Source organism: Rhipicephalus microplus, chromosome X (assembly GCF_043290135.1).
Source record: "Rhipicephalus microplus isolate Deutch F79 chromosome X, USDA_Rmic, whole genome shotgun sequence".
In the NCBI taxonomy this organism is placed as follows: domain Eukaryota; kingdom Metazoa; phylum Arthropoda; class Arachnida; order Ixodida; family Ixodidae; genus Rhipicephalus; species Rhipicephalus microplus.
Genome location: NC_134710.1, coordinates 407,123,396 through 407,142,619, shown reverse-complemented (window position 1 = coordinate 407,142,619; position 19,224 = coordinate 407,123,396). Strand labels below are relative to the sequence as shown.

The 19,224-nt window shown below is 45.8% G+C and overlaps 1 protein-coding gene across 6 annotated transcripts in view; it reads right to left on the bottom strand.

Moving 5' to 3' along the window:
* LOC119160964 (FK506-binding protein 15) overlaps nt 1-19,224 on the bottom strand; it is a 290,382-nt gene that overhangs the window by 1,887 nt on the left and 269,271 nt on the right. For 4 of the 6 annotated variants that reach the window (XM_075880249.1, XM_037413250.2, XM_037413253.2 and 1 more), the window contains one exon: nt 16,955-17,094. The exons of the other annotated variants lie outside the window; for them this stretch is intronic. In XM_075880249.1, coding sequence (XP_075736364.1) covers nt 16,960-17,094 — 135 coding nt within the window. In that variant the 3' untranslated portion in view covers nt 16,955-16,959. The remainder of the gene's footprint in view (nt 1-16,954; nt 17,095-19,224) is intronic. 6 annotated transcript variants of the gene reach the window in all.

Sequence of the window (19,224 nt, the reverse complement as noted above, 5' to 3'; positions counted from 1 at the left end):
TCACACAATGTCCCCTGATACATTGGCTACGATTGTGGACCAAAGCATCAGCACAACAGTAAAATTAGATGCTAAAAGAATTTTCATGCGGAATATTTAAACACAACAGTAAAATTAGATGCTAAAAGAATTTTCATGCGGAATATTTAAAATGCTGAGCATGTGCGAATATTCGAGCTGTATGAATATTCCAACGAATATCAAAGTACTTGAATTCACTTTCACACGACATTAAGTAATTCAAAATTTCAAACTATTCGAAATCAACAAATAGAAGTATTATACCTGCAAATAGCCCCCTGCAAAGGTGGTTTCACTGCGTTTATAGCAGTGCTATGCCCATGAAACCACCTACCCCCCATCTCCCCCCCCCCCCCAAAAGCACATTACTGTGAAGCCCCACGTCCAAGATTACATGAGCATATTCCCCTAACACTGACTCGTCATTTCTGAAGTTTAAAAACCTTATAGCTTGAGTTTTATAGTATATTAGAAAACAGTGCATCTTACTGGTTATCGCTTGCACCCTACAGAAATTCAAATCTTTTTACTATTCAGACCAAATTCCACATCACTTCAAACCAAAAAAATGACATTTGCACACGCTTTGTTATAATTTAAAAAAATTTATGCAGGTTAGTTCGGCCATGACGATTATATAATTTTTCTTTATGATCTGAGATATATACTGTATAAGGGGGTTTATGGACTAAAACCAACTGCCTGGTTTTAGGGGCGTCAGTCACTGTCACGAGCTCAGCTCTTCGTCATAGTCGTCTTCTAGCTGCTCCGACTAGATACTGTCTCTCTCCCTCTTCCCCACTACATTTGCCTCGATGGTGAAGAGGAGCCATCCTGGCGACTCACGGCGAAGCAAGCACAAGGGGATCATAGTAACGTTTTAAGTGGCTGATGTGCACTGTCTCAAGACCATGGCATCGTCTGTCATCAGCAGGTGTCACTGTTTCGACGACGTAGTTGACCAGTGATGTGCATTAAACGATGCGGTAGAGACCATTGTACTTGGGTGCAAACTTTCGAGAATGGCCAGGGGACTGGAATGAAACTGACAGCCATACAAATGAGCCTACGGAGAAGCTGTGAGCAGGCTTGTCTTGGTAAAGCCGTTCTTTTTGGAGACCTTGTGCGACGGACGTAAATGAACGTGCTAATTGGCAGCACTCTTCGGCACACTGTACAAGTTCGGAGGCTGGCGGTATTCTGAAGCATCTGGGCGGTAAGTAAGTATCGTGTCAAGCGTAGAAAAGGGCTCGCATCCGTACTGTAGAAAAAAAGGTGAAAACCCAGTAGTTGCTTGCGCGGCCGTATTATATGCATACGTCACAAAAGGGAGCAATAAGTCCCAATTAGAATGATTGGAGGATATGTACATAGAGAGCATATTGCCGAGCGTGCGGTTAAAGTGCTGCGTCAAACTGTTTGTCTGTGGGTGATAGCTCGTAGTGGTGCAATGAATAATATTGCACTCACTGAGAAGCTCCTGAACGACTTGGGATAGAAACGGTTGTTATACCGATAGAAATACTGCACGCGAGAACGATAGAAATATTGCACTCACTTGCAATAAAAACGATAGCCCACGGTTGCTAAGCAGCTCACGTGGCGTGCCATGGCGAAGTACAAAGCTACGCAAGATGAACAAGGCGACATCACGAGCAGCAGTGGCTGGCAAAGTGGCGGTTTCAGCGTAGCGGGTTAGATGGTAGACGGCCACAATAAACCAGCGATTTCCAGCAGGAGTACAAGGTAGTGGGCATAGAGGTTGATGCCGATTCTATCAAATGGCCAAGCTGGACACGTCAATGGTTGTAATTGGCCAGAGGCATGACAAGTGTTCCGTCGCTGACACTCAGAGCAGGAATGTATGTACTTGCCAACCTACGAGTACTTTCTCACCAGAATAATCGCTGGCGAAGCCGGTTGTATGTTTTCAAAATGTCAGCGTGGGTGTTTTGAGGGTCTGCATGATTGATTGATTGATATGTGAGGTTTAACGTCCTAAAACCACCATATGATTATAAGAGGCACCGTAGTAGAAGGCTCCGAAAATTTCGACCACCTGGGGTTCTTTAATGTACACCCAAATCTGAGCACACAGGCCTACAACATTATCGCCTCCATTGGAAATGCAGCCGCTGCAACCGGGATTCGATCCCGCGACCGCGGGTCTGCATAGTAGTACGCACACATGTTGGAGCGCAAATGACGAGGTATAACAAGAAGCCATTTTCTACCATTCGGCTGATAGTTGCGACGGTACAACATGGCATCCCGTATCGAATAGGGAATTTGACGACGTAGTGCACGATGTAGACGCTGACGTGGTGTCGCCGAAGACAAGTAGAGAACGTCGATAAGCGAGGCTATCCAAGTGTCCTTGCGTTGTTCCGAAGGCATGTCATCGGTATCGATGCTGTCGATAGTAGCTCCGGCAAAGGAAACTTGCAACGGCTGAAGGAAGGGATGAACGAGAAAGAGCGTGTGCGTCGGTATGCTTGTGGCCTGAGCGGTAAATGACGTGAATATCAAATTCCTGTAAACGTAGCGCCCAATGTCCAAGCTGGCCTGAAAAGTCCTTCAATGAAGCGAGCCAACTGAGTGAATGATTATCTGTAATGACATCAAATGGGCATTCGTATAAGTAAGGACGAAATTTTTTTAATGCCGAAACAATGGCCAAACATTCCTTTTCGAAAACCGAGTATGTGTGCTCTGCCTTGGTCAGAGTGCGACTCTCATACGCTAATACATACCCCGAGAAGCCAGGCTTGCGCTGAGCAAGAACAGCACAAAGTCCTATGCCACCGGCATCCGTGTGCACCTCGGTAGGAGCAGTAGGGTTGAAGTGGCGTAAAATAGGTGGTGAAGTAAGAAGATGGCATAATGTTGCGAAAGTATCATCGCATGCTGGCGACCAATCACAGAGGTGTCCATCACCAGTGATCAGCTATGTCAATGGTGCAATTATCGAAGCAAAGTTCTTCACAAAGCGGCGAAAGTATGAGCACAGTCCAACGAAGCTGCGAAGCACTCTCATGGTCGTAGGCTTCGGGAACTCAGCGATAGCAGGAAGTTTCTCTGGGTCTGGGAGAACGCCATGTTTTGAGACAACGTGGCCAAGTATTGTGAGCTTTGGAGCTCCAAAGTGGCACTTCTTCATGTTTAGTTGAAGGCCTGCACTCGTGCGGCAGGTCAAGACTTCGCTGAGACATTGGAGGTGGCTGTCGAAATCAGGGGAGAAAACAACAACATCATCCAAGCAAAATAGGCATGTCTTCGATTTTAGCCCTTGCAAGACGCTATCCATCATCCTTTTGAATGTTGCTGGCGCATTACGAAGGCCGAAGGGCATTACATTGAATTCGTATAGCCCATCGGGCGTCACAAAAGCAGTTTTTGGGCGATCTGATGGTGCCATGGGGACCTGGCAATAACAAGACCGTAGGTGTAGTGATGAGAATAATTCAGCGCCTTTCAAGCCGTCCAGGGCATCATCGATGCGCGAAAAAGGGTATACGTCTTTAAGCGTAACTTAGTTTAAACGGCGGTAATCGACACAGAAGCGAATCGAGCCGCCTTTGCTTCACAAGTACTGCAGGTGAAAACCATGGACTGCTGGACGGCCGAATGACACCATGTTGAAGCATGTCGGCCACTTGCTCGGTGATCACATGACGCTCAACAGGAGATACATGGTAGGGGCGCTGTCGCAGAGGCGCTTGGGAGCCGGTGTTAATGTGATAGACAACAGTGTGTGTTCGGCCTAAGGACATCTGCTGGCAATCGAATGAGCCACAAAACTGGTGAAGAAGTTCTAGAAGCTTCTCACGGTGTGATTCTTCAAGTTCACTATCCATTGAGGGGCCAAACAAATTAATATTTGCATGAACAGGTGAACGGGCCGATGGCGTCAGTGCATTGGGCTGCAAATCACTCTCACCATCAAAGCCGAAGATGGAGAAAACATCTGTCTTGGAATGTTCTAATACAATCTCTGCAATGGCAAGGGATTTGTGACAAACAAATTCGTAGCGCTCGCCGAAATATCTACGACAGCAAACAGCAACGCAAGGCTCCTGCGACGTTGGAATGTTTGGGATGGCGTAAACAACACTGCAGGCACAATACACGGCAACAAAGGCTACGCTAGTCGGTGGTATGTCAATGTCGCCGGTGACAAACACCTTGTTCAACGCAAGTTCCGGAGACGAGGCACACAACGCTGAGAAGGCCACTTCAGTACGAGCACAGTCAATAACCGCATGATTAAGAAAGTCCCAGCCGAGGATGACATCATGAGAATATGCCTGTAGCACAAGAAATTCAACGGTATACAAAACATCTTGGATGAGAACGCGGGCAGCACAGGCAGCTGATGGTCGAATATGGTGAGCACTGGCAGTACGGAGGGAGAATCCCTTTGGCGATGTGGTAACCTTCCAAAGCAGGTGGTAAAGTTTTAAATCAATTGTAACAAGCGTGTTCTTCGGCGGAGTTTCAGCAAAAAACTCGCCAGGGCAAGCAAGACAGCTGCAGCACAGAAGACAGGAGGCTGAGAGCGGGACACACAAACGTCGTCGTCTTCTCTTTCACTGGCACAAAGCTAGCGCCGATGTGCACCGGTACAATTTCCTCCCGGCACAAAGAGGAACCATTCTGGCGATGGCGACTCAAGGAAAAGACGCTATAGTTGGGTCGTAGCAGGGTTTAGGTCGCGTGACGTGAACTGTTTGCGGCCTCGGCAGCGATAATCGGGAGATGGATCGACCGGCTAGACGACGTAGTTTACGGGAAATGTCCGCTCCAGTATGCGGTAAGGACCGTGGTACCGTGATAAAAGCTTGGTGGAAAGTCCGAAGATTGTGGACGGGACTAAAAGCCAAACCAGCTTTCCCAGGAAGTTATGGACATGAGACGCAGAGGTGTCATCACTGAATTTTTGGCGCGACTGATCTTGCGTGGTGTACGAGCGAGCCAGTTTACGGCATTCTTGAGCGTAAGCAGCAGCTTGAGTGATAGGTTTGACCTCAGAAACTTCCAGTTGGTACGGCAGAATGGTGTCCGTAGAACATGACGGTTGACGTCCATACAGGAAAAAAGAAGAGAGAGAAGACAGTGGTAGTTTGACATGCAGAGTTGTAAGCGTAGGTGACGAAAGGGAGTACACGGTCCCAGTTTGGGTGGTCTTCCGACATGTACATCGCCAGCATGTCGGCAAGGGTACGATTGAAGTGTTCCGTCATGCCGTTAGTCTGGGGATGGTATGCAGATGCGGTGCTGTGTACAATGCGGCATTCTTTGAACAGAACCTGGATGGCATTTGAGAGGAAGACGTGGCCACGGTCACTAAGTAATTCACGTGGGGCCCCATGGCGCAGAATGAGATGACGAAGAAGAAACCACGCGACGTCTTTCGTGGTGGCGGCTGGTAGCGCAGATGTTTCTGCATACCGCGTGAGGTGGTCGATGGCGACTATTATCCAGCGGTTGTCGTCTATAGTGGTCTAGAGTGACCAAAGACACCGACTCCGACGCGGTCGAATGGTCGGGCAGAGCAGGGCAATGGCTGTAGAGGACCAGCGGTGCTGTGAGTAGGAACATTGCGACGTTGGCACTCAGGGCACGACTGAACGCACTGGCGAACGTATCGATACATGCCTCGCCAGTAGTACCTCAGGCGAAGGCGAGAATAGATCTTGAACGAGCCAGCGTGACCGCATTGAGCGTCATCGTGGAAGGCACTGCAAATGTCCGCGTGCAAATGACGGGGGATCACGAGGAGTTACCTGCGGCCGTCGGTGATGTAATTGCAACGGTACAGCAAGCCTTAACGAAGTGCGAAGTGTTGGACTTGGCGACGTAGGCTGTGTGAGGCGAAGTTTGGGGCCCGTTGAGACAAAATGTGAAGCAGGGAAACGATCCAAGAATCTTTGCGCTGTTCTTTCGGCATGTCGACGAGGGTCAGAGATGATGAATACCAAGTGGAAGCTGGTGAGCCAGCAGAGCCTGAAGGCAGTGGCGATCCATATAGGGTGTCAGCGTTTGAGTGTTTTCGTCCAGAGTAATGAATCACACGTATATTATACTTCTGTAGTCGTAAAGCTTAGCGAGCCAGGTATCTAGTCGGGTCTTTCAAGGACGACAGCCAGCATAGTGTGTGGAGGTTGGTAACAACATCAAACTGCCGCCCATAGAGATAGGTGCGAGATTTACCGATTGCCCAAACAATTGCCAAACACTCCTTTTCTGTCACGGAGTAATTTGACTCCGCCTTTGTGAGGGTACGACTGGCATATGCTATAACGTACTCACCAAAGTCTGGTGTTCGCTGAGCGAGTAACGCGCCAAGGCCGACACTGCTAGCGTTTATGTGTATTTCTGTAGGTGCTTTAAGATCATAGATGCGTAGAATTGGAGGAGACGTGAGGAGTAGGCAAAGCGTTGTAAATGACTCATCAGAATCGGCATTCCAAGCTGAGAGGTCGTTGCTGCCGGCGAGAATCTGTGTCAAGGGGGATATAATGGAGGCGAAATTGCGGCTGAAGCACCAAAAATATGAACACAGCCCAATATAGCTTCGGAGTTCCTTTAGAGTGCTGGGCTTGGGATATTCGGCAACTGCATGAAATTTGGCAGGATCTGGCAAAATTCTTGCTTTGGAGACAACATGGCCTAGGATGGTAAGCTGACGGGCGCCAAAATGACATTTTTTTAGGTTTAACTGCAAGCCGGCGTTAGTGAAGCACTCGAGAACTTGTTCAAGGCGAGTGATATGAGACGAGAAATCTGCAGAAAAAACCACTATGTCTAAGTAGCATGAACAGGTCTGCCATTTGAGGCCTCTGAGAATGGTGTCCATCATCCTTACGAAGGTAGCAGGCGCGTTGCAAAGGCCGGAAGGCATTACGCTAAATTCGTATAAACCGTCAGGGGTGACAAACGCTGTTTTCGGACGGTCGGCTTCAGTCGTGGGCACTCGCCAGTAGCCTGAGCGCAGATCCAGTCATGAGAAATATTCGGCTCCTTGAAGGCAGTCCAGGGCGTCGTCGATGCGGGGTAGGCGATAAACATCCTTTTGCATAATCTTGTTTAGGCGGCGGCAGTAATGCAAAATCTTATTGAACTGTCTTTTTTCCGCACCATCATGACAGGAGAAGCCCAGGGACTGTTCGATTCCTGAACCACACCACGTTTCAGCATGTTATCGACGTCGTTGCTAATAAGGCGGCGTTCGGCCTGTGATACTCGAAAGGGACGTTGTCGCAGAGGAGCATGATGACCAGTGTCAATACGATGAACCACTGCAGACGTGCGCCGAATGGCTGGCCAACATCGAAAGAGGCACGAAAGCGTTCAAGCAGTTGAACAAACTTTGTTTGCTGGACTGGGGTAAGCACGTTATCGATGCTACGCAGGAGGATGTCTTGGACAGGGGAGGTGTTAGCCGCGACGGAAGTGACAGCATTAATCGTCAACGGTGTTTTATCACATTTTGCATCCAAAGGGAAGGTGGCGTCAAAACTGTCTAAATGCCCAACACATTTGCTGAGTAACAGAGTTGCCGAGCAAGGAAAGGGATTGCATGCGTAGACCACACCGGCATCATTCACAAGGGTAACGACGGCAAATGGGAGTATGAGGTTCCGTCAGCATGCACAGTCTTCAGACTGTGTAAACAGGGTGGTCAAATTGCAAACAGAGTCGGCGGAAACAGACACCAGGGTGGCAGAGAACAGAGAAATGATAGCGTCAGCAGTGACAACATATTTAGGCACCGGGCTCGGGACGTCGACGACTGTGGTACTGAAAGGGGACAAAGCGAGTCGAGCTCCAGCACAGTCAACAACCTCATCATGTGTAGAAAGGAAGTCCCAACCGAGAATGACGTACGTCATGGGACACATGTGGTAGGACAATGAATTCCACAATGTAGAATGCGCAATTGATAAAAAGATGTGCCGGGCACGCCATCACAGGCTTAATGTGCTGCGAGCTCGCCGTCTGTAATAAAAGATCAGGAACGGGTATCGTCACTTTCTGCAGTTTGAAACGCAAAAGTTCACTTAAAACAGAAATGGCAGCTCCTGTGTCGACAAGAGCATTCATCCCGACACCATCAATGATAACCGCGATCTCGTTAGGAGGCAAAAGGTAAGGCCTTGAAATTTTCGATGAGGGCGCAGTTCGTGCCTCAGGAACTGCGGCTCTTAGTTTTCCTCTTGCGTGGGGTTGGAACGGCGGAGCATAGATGAAATGGAGCGGCACCGAGGAGGAGGAGATTGACGTGAGGGAGAACTGGCACGGCGCGAATAAGCGCCGATGAGTCTGCAGAAACGGGGTGTGCTAGCTGCTGTGGCACTTAGTCGAGGTTGGGGATGTAATCATTTGCATAGACTGCGCTGATGACAGTGACGCGCAACACGGCCAGGAATGTTGCAGGCGTAGCAGATGGGCCTGTTGTCTGGAGTGCACCAAGGGTTGTGAGGTGGTCCAGGAGGTGAGAGGGGTTGCGAGAGAACAGGGCATATTGGGTGAACAGGGCGAGTAGAAGTTGGTGACTGGGGCAGACGGTGTTGGTGTCGGTCGAGCATAGGAACGGGTAACGGCCTCAGCATAGGTGAGAGGCGCTACTGCAGGCTGCGTTGATGGTACAGGAGGTGGAATCGCCTCAGCAACTTGAGCCTGAATGATAGGACGAAGCGAGGGATCCAGTGCCGTGGGACTCTCGGTGACAGATGTGACAATGGAAAGCTGACGAGCTACTTCCTCACGGATGTATTGCTTAATTTGCAGCAGTAAGATGGAACATTCAGCGCCAGTGCTCTTAGCTTCAAAAGATGAGAGTTCCACTGGGGGAATTTCGGCGCGACGGGTAGAAAGGCGCTCTTTACCCAGCTCGTCAAAGCTTTGGCGCAGTTCAACGACTTGCGCTACTGTCTGAGGTCACTTGGGCTACCAGCATATGAAATGCATAGTCACCTATGCCTTTTAGTATGTGCCTTACTTTGTCAGACTCCGCCATAGATGCATTCACGCACTTACACAGATCGACAACGCGCTCAATATAACTCGTAAACGTCTCGTCACTCCTTTGGGTTCTGGCACGGAGGTGATGTTCGGTGCGAAACTTGCGCAATCCAGGCCGACCGAAGAGCGAAGCGATGATTTGCTTGAGTGCCGCCCAGGTGGTGAACTCTGCTTCATGGTTGTAGTACCATAGCTTCGACACATCGGTCAGATAAAAGCTGACGCGTGTCAACTTAGCAGGGTCATCCCATTTGTTCAAACTCTCAAACACGCTCAAACAAGCTCAAACTCTACCAGCCAGCCTTCGACGTCAAGTTCCTCGGTGCCGCTGAACATCCGAGGGTTATGTAGCGTCCCAGCACACATTACCATAGGTGGTGCTTGCGAAGAAGCGGCGTCCTCGACCATTTCGGGGGCAGATGATAAAGCCCGGTTGCGGAGCTCCAGGACGAAGAGGGGAATGACCCAGCAGCCCTCCACTAAATGTAACAAGCGTGTTCTTCGGAGGAGTTTCAGCAAGAAACTCGCCAGGGCAAGCAAGACAGCTGCAGCACAGAAGACAAGAGGCTGAGAGCATGACACACAAACGTCGTCGTCTTCTCTTTCACTGGCACAGAGCTAGCGCCGATGTGCACTGGTACACAATTACTGAAACCGCAGCACCAGTGTCCACAAGCGCAAGAGTACGGTAACCATCCACAAAAATGTCGATGAGGTTTGTCGGAGAAATGCGAGGACTTGATTTTTTCATCGACAACGCAGTTTGTGCCTCGGGTACTGTGGCATCTAGTTTTCCGCATCTGAAGGGCAGGGTCAACGGCGCATAAGTGACAGGGAACGACGTTGGGGAAATGGAGATCAGTGACTTACTGAGGGGGGGGGGGGGCGGTCGGGTGAACGAGATCTTTGTTGACCTAGTGTGTTATTAAAGCGCCGAGAGTAGTGCAACGATCTTTGCATGTTGTCACTATAAACGAGAGGGCGGCGGAGGCACAAGCGAGTCACATGTCCTGCGTAACCGCAAAAATAGCAAATATGGCGGTTTTCTGCGGTGCGCCACGGACTCGGAAACGCCGTGATTGGCCGCCTAAACGAAGCCGGATATGACCGAACAGGGACCAGTGAGGTAGCATAAGTGGGCTGTCAAGATGCTCTGGCTGCAACGACTTGCGCATACGTCAAGGGTGTGGCCTCCAGAGGTGGTGAACGAGCGAAAGGCAAAGCGTCAGCTGCCTCATCTTGTATGACGTGCCTCATGGCAGAGGCCAGAGGATGCGTTTGTGCTGGTTCGGGCGAGCTCGATAAAATGAAGAGCTGCCGAGCGACCTTCTCATGCACCAACTGCTTTATGCGAGCGAACATGTCATTCTGGTCTCCGAGAGTCAAGGCCGCAATCGAGTTACGCTGTTCCAGAGAGCGTCGTGTTTGGGCACGTTGCTTGCGTAATTCGTCAAAACTCTAGCACAAGCTGACGAGATTGGCTAAAACTCTAGCACAAGCTGACGAAATCAACTACGGTTTGTGGGTCCTTGGCTAACAACATTTCAAATGCGTCATCGGATATACCCTTGAGGATTCGTTTGATTTTGTCGGTTTCGAGCATCGCTGGGTTTACCCGCTTGCACAAGTCAACAACGTCTTCAATGTAGCTGGTACAGGTCTCTCCTGGCTGTTGAGCACGCTCACGAAGTCCTTCTGTGCGAAGTTTTCACACAGCAAGGCGGTCGAAGACTTGCAAAAAGGAGGTCTTGAACGAATCCCAGCTGGCAACTGGAAATGTCGGCTTCGTGATTGCACAACCAGAGACTAGGGATGCCGGACAAGTAAAAGCTTACATAGGTCAGCTTAGCCGCATCGTCCCACTTGTTCGCAGCGCTAACTTTGTGGTAAGTAGCCAGCCACTTTTCAATGTCTTGGCCGTCAGTGCCGCTGAAGATCGGTGGGTGACGCAGTGACAACATGCCGAGACATGCGGAGGCGGGAACTTGGGAGGTACCCTAGGTGGAGGGTTCTTCCAGCATTGCTGGCACTGAAGGTAAGGCGCGACTTCATAGTTCCAGCTTCGAAAACTACCCCACCACTTGCACTAAATTATAAGAAAGATTTATTGACTAAAACCAACTGCCTGGTTTCAGGGGCGTCGGTCACTGTGACGAGCTCAGCTCTTTGTCGTAGTCGTCTTCTACCTGCTCCGACTAGATACTGCCTCTGTCCCTCTTCCCCACTACAACTATTGCTTTAAAAACATCCGAGAAAATCGGATGTTTCCGATTTGAACCTAAAATTGCTTTGAACCTAAAATTTTCTATTCACACATCTGTATCTAATACACATTTGTTCAGCCGGCAGCTAATACTCTCTGCTTTGTACACATTGACTTCACTAAGGTATTGGAAAAAAAGAACTTCGAACTTTCTGGCGACATAGCTTCAATGGAAAGATATCTCTGCTTTGGTTGCTCACCCTCAAAATAATAGTTTAGGTTTAACGTCCCCAAACCACCACATGATTATGAAAGACTCTGTAGTGGAAAGCACCGAATATTTTCAACCACCTGAGATTCCATAACATGCACCTAAATGAAAGCACATGGGCCTCGAGAATTTTCATCTCCATCGAAAATCCGGCAGGATTCGATCCCGTGATCTGAAGGTCAGCAGCTGTGTGCCTTAGCCACTAGAATACGGTGGCAAGTTAGGTTCTCACCTTGATGTAATAAAAGATCGAGAATACTTTTGCATTGTCAATTAAAACAACTTGCTGTCGCAGGAAAAATAAAAACAAAGCAAGGCCAATAGACTAAAATATCAACATGTACAAAAGCTTTTCGTAATGCTCCCAAACACCCAATTTTTAGCAACAAATGTATTATTAGTGTTTGTTGTAAGTGCAGCAAACACATGCACAAATATTAACAGGTATAACTGAATGTACGAACAGCGCTACCTAGAAGTAGTTACGGTTGTGAAAAATGAAGCAAGCAAAAAAAAAAACAAGGATAGAAAAGAGCGCTGCTTTTGGTCCAGTGCTTTTTTGTATCCTTGCTTTTTCGCTTTCGTGGTTGCGTTTTAACTACTTTTAGATTGTGCTGTTCGTACATACAGTTATGTCTTATCTACTTGCCCAAGTTTCCACGCTTCCTAACAAGTATGTTAATACAAGACAAAGGATGACATGCAGCTGAAGAATGGCAGTGCTGGCATAATATTTGACATTTTCTCCCCTATGAAAATTGGGCCCGATAAACAAACAGTAGCAGCAGCATTTGAACAAACACCAATATAACAAGATCATGATGCTCGTGAATGGGCATGCAACTATGCACCTAATAAAACATTGTTCACATAATAAAACAGATTGAATTGTAGGACAGTGTCTCAGGTAATAAAACTGTTGTGCCACCCTTATAACTACTATCACACTCTGAAAACATTATTAAACTTGTTTAAAAGAAAAAGTGCAAGTTCAGTGTGCAACATTTTAAATGAATCCACTCATGAGCAAGTTGGTACATTTTTTGATACAAAGTACAGTAGATTCACAGTATACAGAAATCTCTTAAGTATAGCTGTTTAAATGACACAAATTCCTGGCCTGTGATTAGTTTCGTGCATGGATTCAACAGCACTGTTCATCTCTCAGTAAACGAAACTTCTGTTGAATTTTCTGGTCTATTCAGGTTCTGTTTGATGCGGGTCTACTGCATGTGCAGCACAGAGAAACGGAGACACAAGGGGGATACAGAATTGAAATGCGCACCACACTTCGGTCAGGCAGGTTTAATCAAATAAGCCAAAAGGAAGAGAAACAATAGAGGTAGTTCGATCCAGTATCAAGTAGGAAAGTGAATCAATGACAAAAAAATGTGGCTTCTGTTTGGTTTCCCAGTGATGAAACGAAAAAAAGGCCCCAGTCATTGTCATTTATGTGTCTCAGTTTCTTTGCACTGTTTATACTTATTGTGTATCAAGGCTCGTGTATTAGCAAGATGCCATAAGTAGCAGAAGTGATACATAGCCTGATTACATGTAAAAACATAAAAAAAGTCTAAGGGCATTATCTTTCAAACACTTTTTGAGGTAAGCACTCTAAACAGACAAGTAGCTGATTTTTCTGTTCGATTTCCTTTACACTTACTCCCAGCAAATCTTGGTCAGACTTAACTGCTATGCTCGGCTTTATACATGGTACACAACAATAAAGATATAAAAGTATCCAAGAAGACACCCCAAGGTAACCATAATAGCGCTGCACTGGTTACAGCTACTGAAGTTTGCAACCCTCCTACTAGGCGAGCCTCGCGTTGCACCTTTCAAATCCATTGCATCTGGTGAATTCTCTCACGAAGCTTTTCTCTGGGTAGAGCTTTTTTTTTTCATGAATTCAGTTTTGCTAGTAAGTTCTTTTTTTGCGTGTGTGATAGCTATTTTGAGTGAACTGTGTGCAGGATCAAAATTTTGTATCAGGGTTGTAAGCATAGCGATATGACTGGTCCCAAGTGACAACAAAAGTTGTTTTGGTGCTGTTATTATTTACAAAGCACGGACTCCTTTACACTCAACGATCACTTTGCTCATTTGTTAAAACCAGAGGTAGAAATTGATCACAACACTTGTCATCCACAAATCTTGAATAAAATTTTAGTGAACTGAGCTCTACGGTATATCGCATGTCAATCTTCAAGCACCAATGCACAAAATTTTTCACTATTTTTATCCGTTTGCAAAGCTGATGAATGCTCACAATGAGGTCTCATGAATCAACATTTTCTACTTTTTTTTGTTAAAAAAAAAAAAACCACTCATACCTTTTTTTTCCCTCATAGCTACTTTCCTGAGCAGCACCCTTGTAAACAGTGTTCATTATTGCTATAGTAACAGAGTGCTTTATCCAGAGCAAGAAACAAATTCACAGCTGCTCACACACTTTTTTCACATACACACAAAAAAATCACTGTACCCAGAGAAAACCCCCCTAAAAAAATCTACCGGATACAACTTATAGGTCTCGAAATGGCGAACGAGCACCACGCCACGCACTTGGAGTGAACGAACACAGCAGACACGATCGGTACAAACCAAACACACGCATACATTTATTTAACTACTTTTGAACGACGATATCGTCCGCCGAATCGATACATCAATCGTAATTAACAACTAGGACATTTGTACACACTGTTACCATACACTCCATGACAAACATAATAACACGACAAACATACAATAACATGACAAACACAATAACACACCCAAGGCGGCGGCGCCAACGCTTGACTTACCACAAGGGGCCCCGACGTGCGGCCCGCGGTGCCACGCGCCGAGGACTCACGCTAGACCCAACTGTTCGCCGCAACCGCCACGCAAAGAAAAGCCTCGCTCAACTCTCGCCCGCCACCAAGGCTTGCTTCCGCCAGCGGTCACTGCCGGCGCTACCCCATGATGATGACGATAGTGGTGGTCAACTCTCGCGAACACGACGCCACCTACCGCCCAATGGTTGTAACCTGATGCAGCTTTTGGGCGAGACACGTGCGCCACGCAGCGCAAACAACTTTACAGAGAAGTGTCTAGCCTTACAAATTTACTAAAAAAAAAAAAGTGGCAAAACACTCATCTGGCGAAAAAATTGCATACTATTATGTTTGCTGCACTGAGCAAAGCGCTATTCTGGTTACTTTGAGGTACCTCCTCATTGTACGATTGTAGAACTTTCACTCCACACAATTTGTGGAGTAGCTCCTAAACTAAGAAGACTTATATAAAATAAATGAAGGAGGGGAAATTCAAGAGCTCATTTGTCTTCATTAGAAGCTACCTTACTAGGAACCAACCGACAATCAAGCCAAGAAAAGTCTATAGACATGGCGGTGGTCATAGGAAGTCTGATTGATATGTGGGGTTTAATGTCCCAAAACCAATATATGATTATGAGAGACTGGTCATAAAAAGTCTTTAAGGTATAACTAGAACTGAGAATCTGCAACTGAAAAACCAATTTCAGTTCTCAGATGGCATGGCTAAAACATCGTTCACAGTCTCCATGTTTGCAGCACTGCATGCTGATCATGCCTGAAATTTAGGTAGACAATATATACATTGTTTCCAGGTGCAGTTGAAGGTGCCATGAGAAAGTCTGTAAACTTGCACAGGACTAAAAAATTTCTCAGCAACTGTATCTAATATTTTTGTCAACAAATCAAGCAGCATGTGCCTAAAGATGCTGACAGAATTTAAAAGTAATCTCTGATATGTAACACCGTTCTATCTTAATTGCAGACTACTTTCAAAAGAAGACATTATTTGGATAAGAAATCTGAATGAACACTGTAGTAACTAATGAAACTTTACTGATAATCTTCAGATAATTACTTTACAGCACATATTACCATTGACGGACCGCGGCTGGTTTACATTATTGTCATATCCATTCAAAACTAATTATATCATAAATACTAACCAGCGCTTGTCTGCAAGAGGCCGTCTAGTTTTGAGTGCATTTGGTACAGTAAAAAATTTGTGCTTCAATTTTTTATGTTGCGCTTGAGCCTTGCAGCAGGGTGACAACAATAGGTAGCAATAAAAAGGATTTGCACTCCTTAAACTGACTCTCTTAAGGAAGAAAAAAATCTCGAAGTCCATGTCTTTGTATAATGCAAAAATGGGATGTAATTGCAAGATTTAGAAAATGCTATGGTCACCATGTTTTGTTTTAAGGCAAAAGCCTTGTATCTATAGAGAGTTGAAAAATCTACAAAGTTGGCACAAACACAAAATGTTAAAAGATAAAGTTCATAAAAATGCGGTCAGAGGGACTTGAGCTGCACACTCGCATCATCTTTACAAAAGAGTGAAGCTGAGGTGATATAGAAGAAGCACCAGGGCGCTTTCAAGAAAAGCAGTGGAATTGGAATATTGATTATATTATGAATACATACCAACTAGTTCAGCTCTTATTTTCATCTGTGAACTCGCATATGGGTCTTAATATATTCCAAGATTTCCAGATTCATCATAGCATAGAGAAAAAGTGGCGATGTGAACAAAAATTTTGAAAACAATGCCGACAAATAAATTTCAGTGGGTGCCTAGAGTTGTTGCCTATAGTAAGTTGAGAAACCGGAGAGATTTTTTTTTAATGAGCACCTCGATGGTTTGCCTCTACTGTTTATTGCATGAGTGAAAAAATTCTGGATACCATTCAACAGTGATATCTTAACTGTTTTGAAAAGGTAGAAATGGCAAAAAACGAGCAAGTCATACAGCATGAACATTACATTAGAACAAATTAGGATAACATTCAGCTGTATTCTAACAATGAATGAGTGATTAATACTACTATGCCTGCCAGTTCTTCACAAGGTTGGCAACTGCTACAGTGCATGAAAGCTCTTGTGTGCTGCTTTGAGAATCGCTGTGGTTGTAGCTCAAACTGAATATACAACTTCACTTAATTGGTTGATGTTTTTGGTTATATTGTTCAAGAAAAAGAAAGAAAACAATAGCAATTTTGAGCAAAAATGTCAGCAAGGTGGGCATGTGACAAAATGGCTCAGCTCATAGCTGGTGAGTAGACCTAAAAATAACTTTTTTTTTTTTTTAAAGCCAATTCACAAAATATGAGTTGGTGCCAGGCCTGTTGTTCACTTCAATATGACAGATACGGCTCCATATCCTAATGATTTTCAGATTGTTTCAACCACAGTTTTTCTACCCGTAAAGTCTTCACCAAATGAAGAAGTCAGCACCCAACTTGGCACCTTAGATTCCACCATTCTTTCAAATTGCTAGTGCAAGAGCAACTGGAACAGGACAAAAAAAAAAAAAAGAGTCCACTGTGCCAGACAGGGAAATGGTGAAGAGCAAAGGCTGCTCTAACTATAACTTCAAGAGCTAAGTTTCCTTACCTTGCTTAGTAGTATAAGCCATACCTCACAGCTAGCAGGCTTACTATGAGGGCAGCCAAACTAAGCAAGGTCATCCACACAGGAGGAATGTTTTGTCCATACACATGACTAGCTTGCTGAAGCGATGCAAGAAAGGATTCCTAGGCATGAAAACATTAAAACTCAATTTGTACTCTGTTTTGAATATTGTAATAACAAGAAAACAAAAATCACTGCCAGGCAATGTAAGCATTTTTCATAAAAATTTATAGTGACAAGTGTAAATTGGTACAGTGAAACCTAGTGAACTTGCAAAGCATTTCTATCTCTGCTTCAGCATTGTCCTGGCAAAAGAAGTTGCGCCCGGCAATGTCCAGTTCCGACACTCTCTAAAGACAATGAAGACAACGACACAAACTCAAAGCTCATTAAGCAAAGTTGCGCCTTACACAAAAGCTTATTACTAGAAAGGAGCAGCATCTCCACGCGGAGAGAAGCAGATTGGCACTTGAGAAAGAACCAACACTCAATGGCAGCTCTTTTTTTTTTTTTGCTCTTTTCGCGCGCGTCAAACAGAGAGAGGTCTATGTGGCAGAGAGGGGAAAGCGTGGCACTGGTGCATGAGAGAGAGCTGAGAGCCAACATTCCACGACAGTTTTTTTTCCTCTCTCTTTTCGGGTGCGGCGTTCAAAGAAGAAGGGTCTTTACGTGGCAGGGACAGAAAAGATGGTGGTGGTGAGTAGTTCTTGAGAAGAGGAAAAAGGCACCTAATTTCTGTCTGCCTCTTGGGCGACACGGCGCAGTGCCTTGTAGGGGAGGGCGAAGGAGGGATAAAAAGAATAGTGAAAAGATATAGATAAAAAAATAGGACAGGCAAGCAACAGAAAAAGAAGGAGATAGAAAAGTTGAGAGCCGGTCGAAGAAGCCCGAGGTCGCGGAGGGCGGACTAGTCGGCGAGAGCTACGCTGGCGTCGCGAGATCGCGGGCGGCACAACCGTTCAGCTTGAAATTCTCCGAGCAACTCCGACAGAAAAGGGAGAAGCGTGGCACAGGCATGTCGCAGTTCCGCATTCGAGAGAGAGAGAGCATTCCACTGCAGCCTTTTCTTTCCTTTTCTTTTCCTTCGCCCGCAGCGTTGAGCTGTCGGAGGTGCCTCCGCGGGATTAGGCGTGGTGCTAAGAGCATTTTCGCCCATTGGAATACACATAGCTTTGATAAGACTTCATCGAGAGTTCAAGTAAACCGGAAGTTCGAATTAAGCGTGTTCGAATTAGTGAGATTCGACTCTACGTATTATGGATGAAGCATACAATGCTTCATCCATATCAATATTGAAAGAAGCATGTCAGTGCTTCATCCCACTGCAATCACACTGTTTGCTATGCAACCATAGATGTGGGTAGTATGCTTCGTCAAAGACTTGAGCACAGGACAAACGCTGTGCATAAAATTGTCAGGGCAAGTGCGCCGAAGCTGCCTGTGAGTGCTTTGGCGAGCTGACTGCAATTGGCACACCATTGCAGACAAGCCTCATCAGCCCAGCACACCGCCAACCATTCCATTTGAAACTCCTTTTTACAATAGTTCAGGTTGAGTTGCTGTTGCTCCGCCAACATGCATGGCAGGTGGAGCTAGCCTCGAGCATGTTTTGACTGTACTCATACTTGAGCACAGTCTGATACATCAGGTGTGTATTTCATTAGGAGGAATATACTATGCGTGCATTTTCACAGTTAGATACACTAGATTTTTTGTGTGTGTTCATTATAACCAGGTTTGACTGTAGTCCTGATGTTGAAAAATGCATTGCATGACCAAATGCAGCACACCAGTTATAAGCACTCCATTTACACTAAGCAAAATGGTATGCAGGACAAGTACTTTCAGTTGGGTACTGCGCTTGCAGTAGTGCAAGTGACTACATTTATGAGATAATGTGCCATTATGGGATATCATTAAGAGCATCCTGCATTCTTGCAAACATTTGTCAAGCATGAAATAATTAAAAAGATACATCAAAAAGAGTAAATAGGTGCTCTTGCAAAACTAAATGAATGCTGCCAAATCCCCTTTTTCTCATAAATATGCAAGCTAATACCCTGAAAAGCTTGATTGACTTTAAAGACTAGCACAGTTATAATTGCAATATAACCACAGGCAAAAAGAAAAACAAAAACAAAAGGAGTTTGCTCAAATGCTGCTGATACATGGTAATAATTATTAGTTCCTTGTTAATTATTGATGTCTTTTTCTCTGAAGGAACTGTTGTAGAGAATCCTGTAAAGGAACGT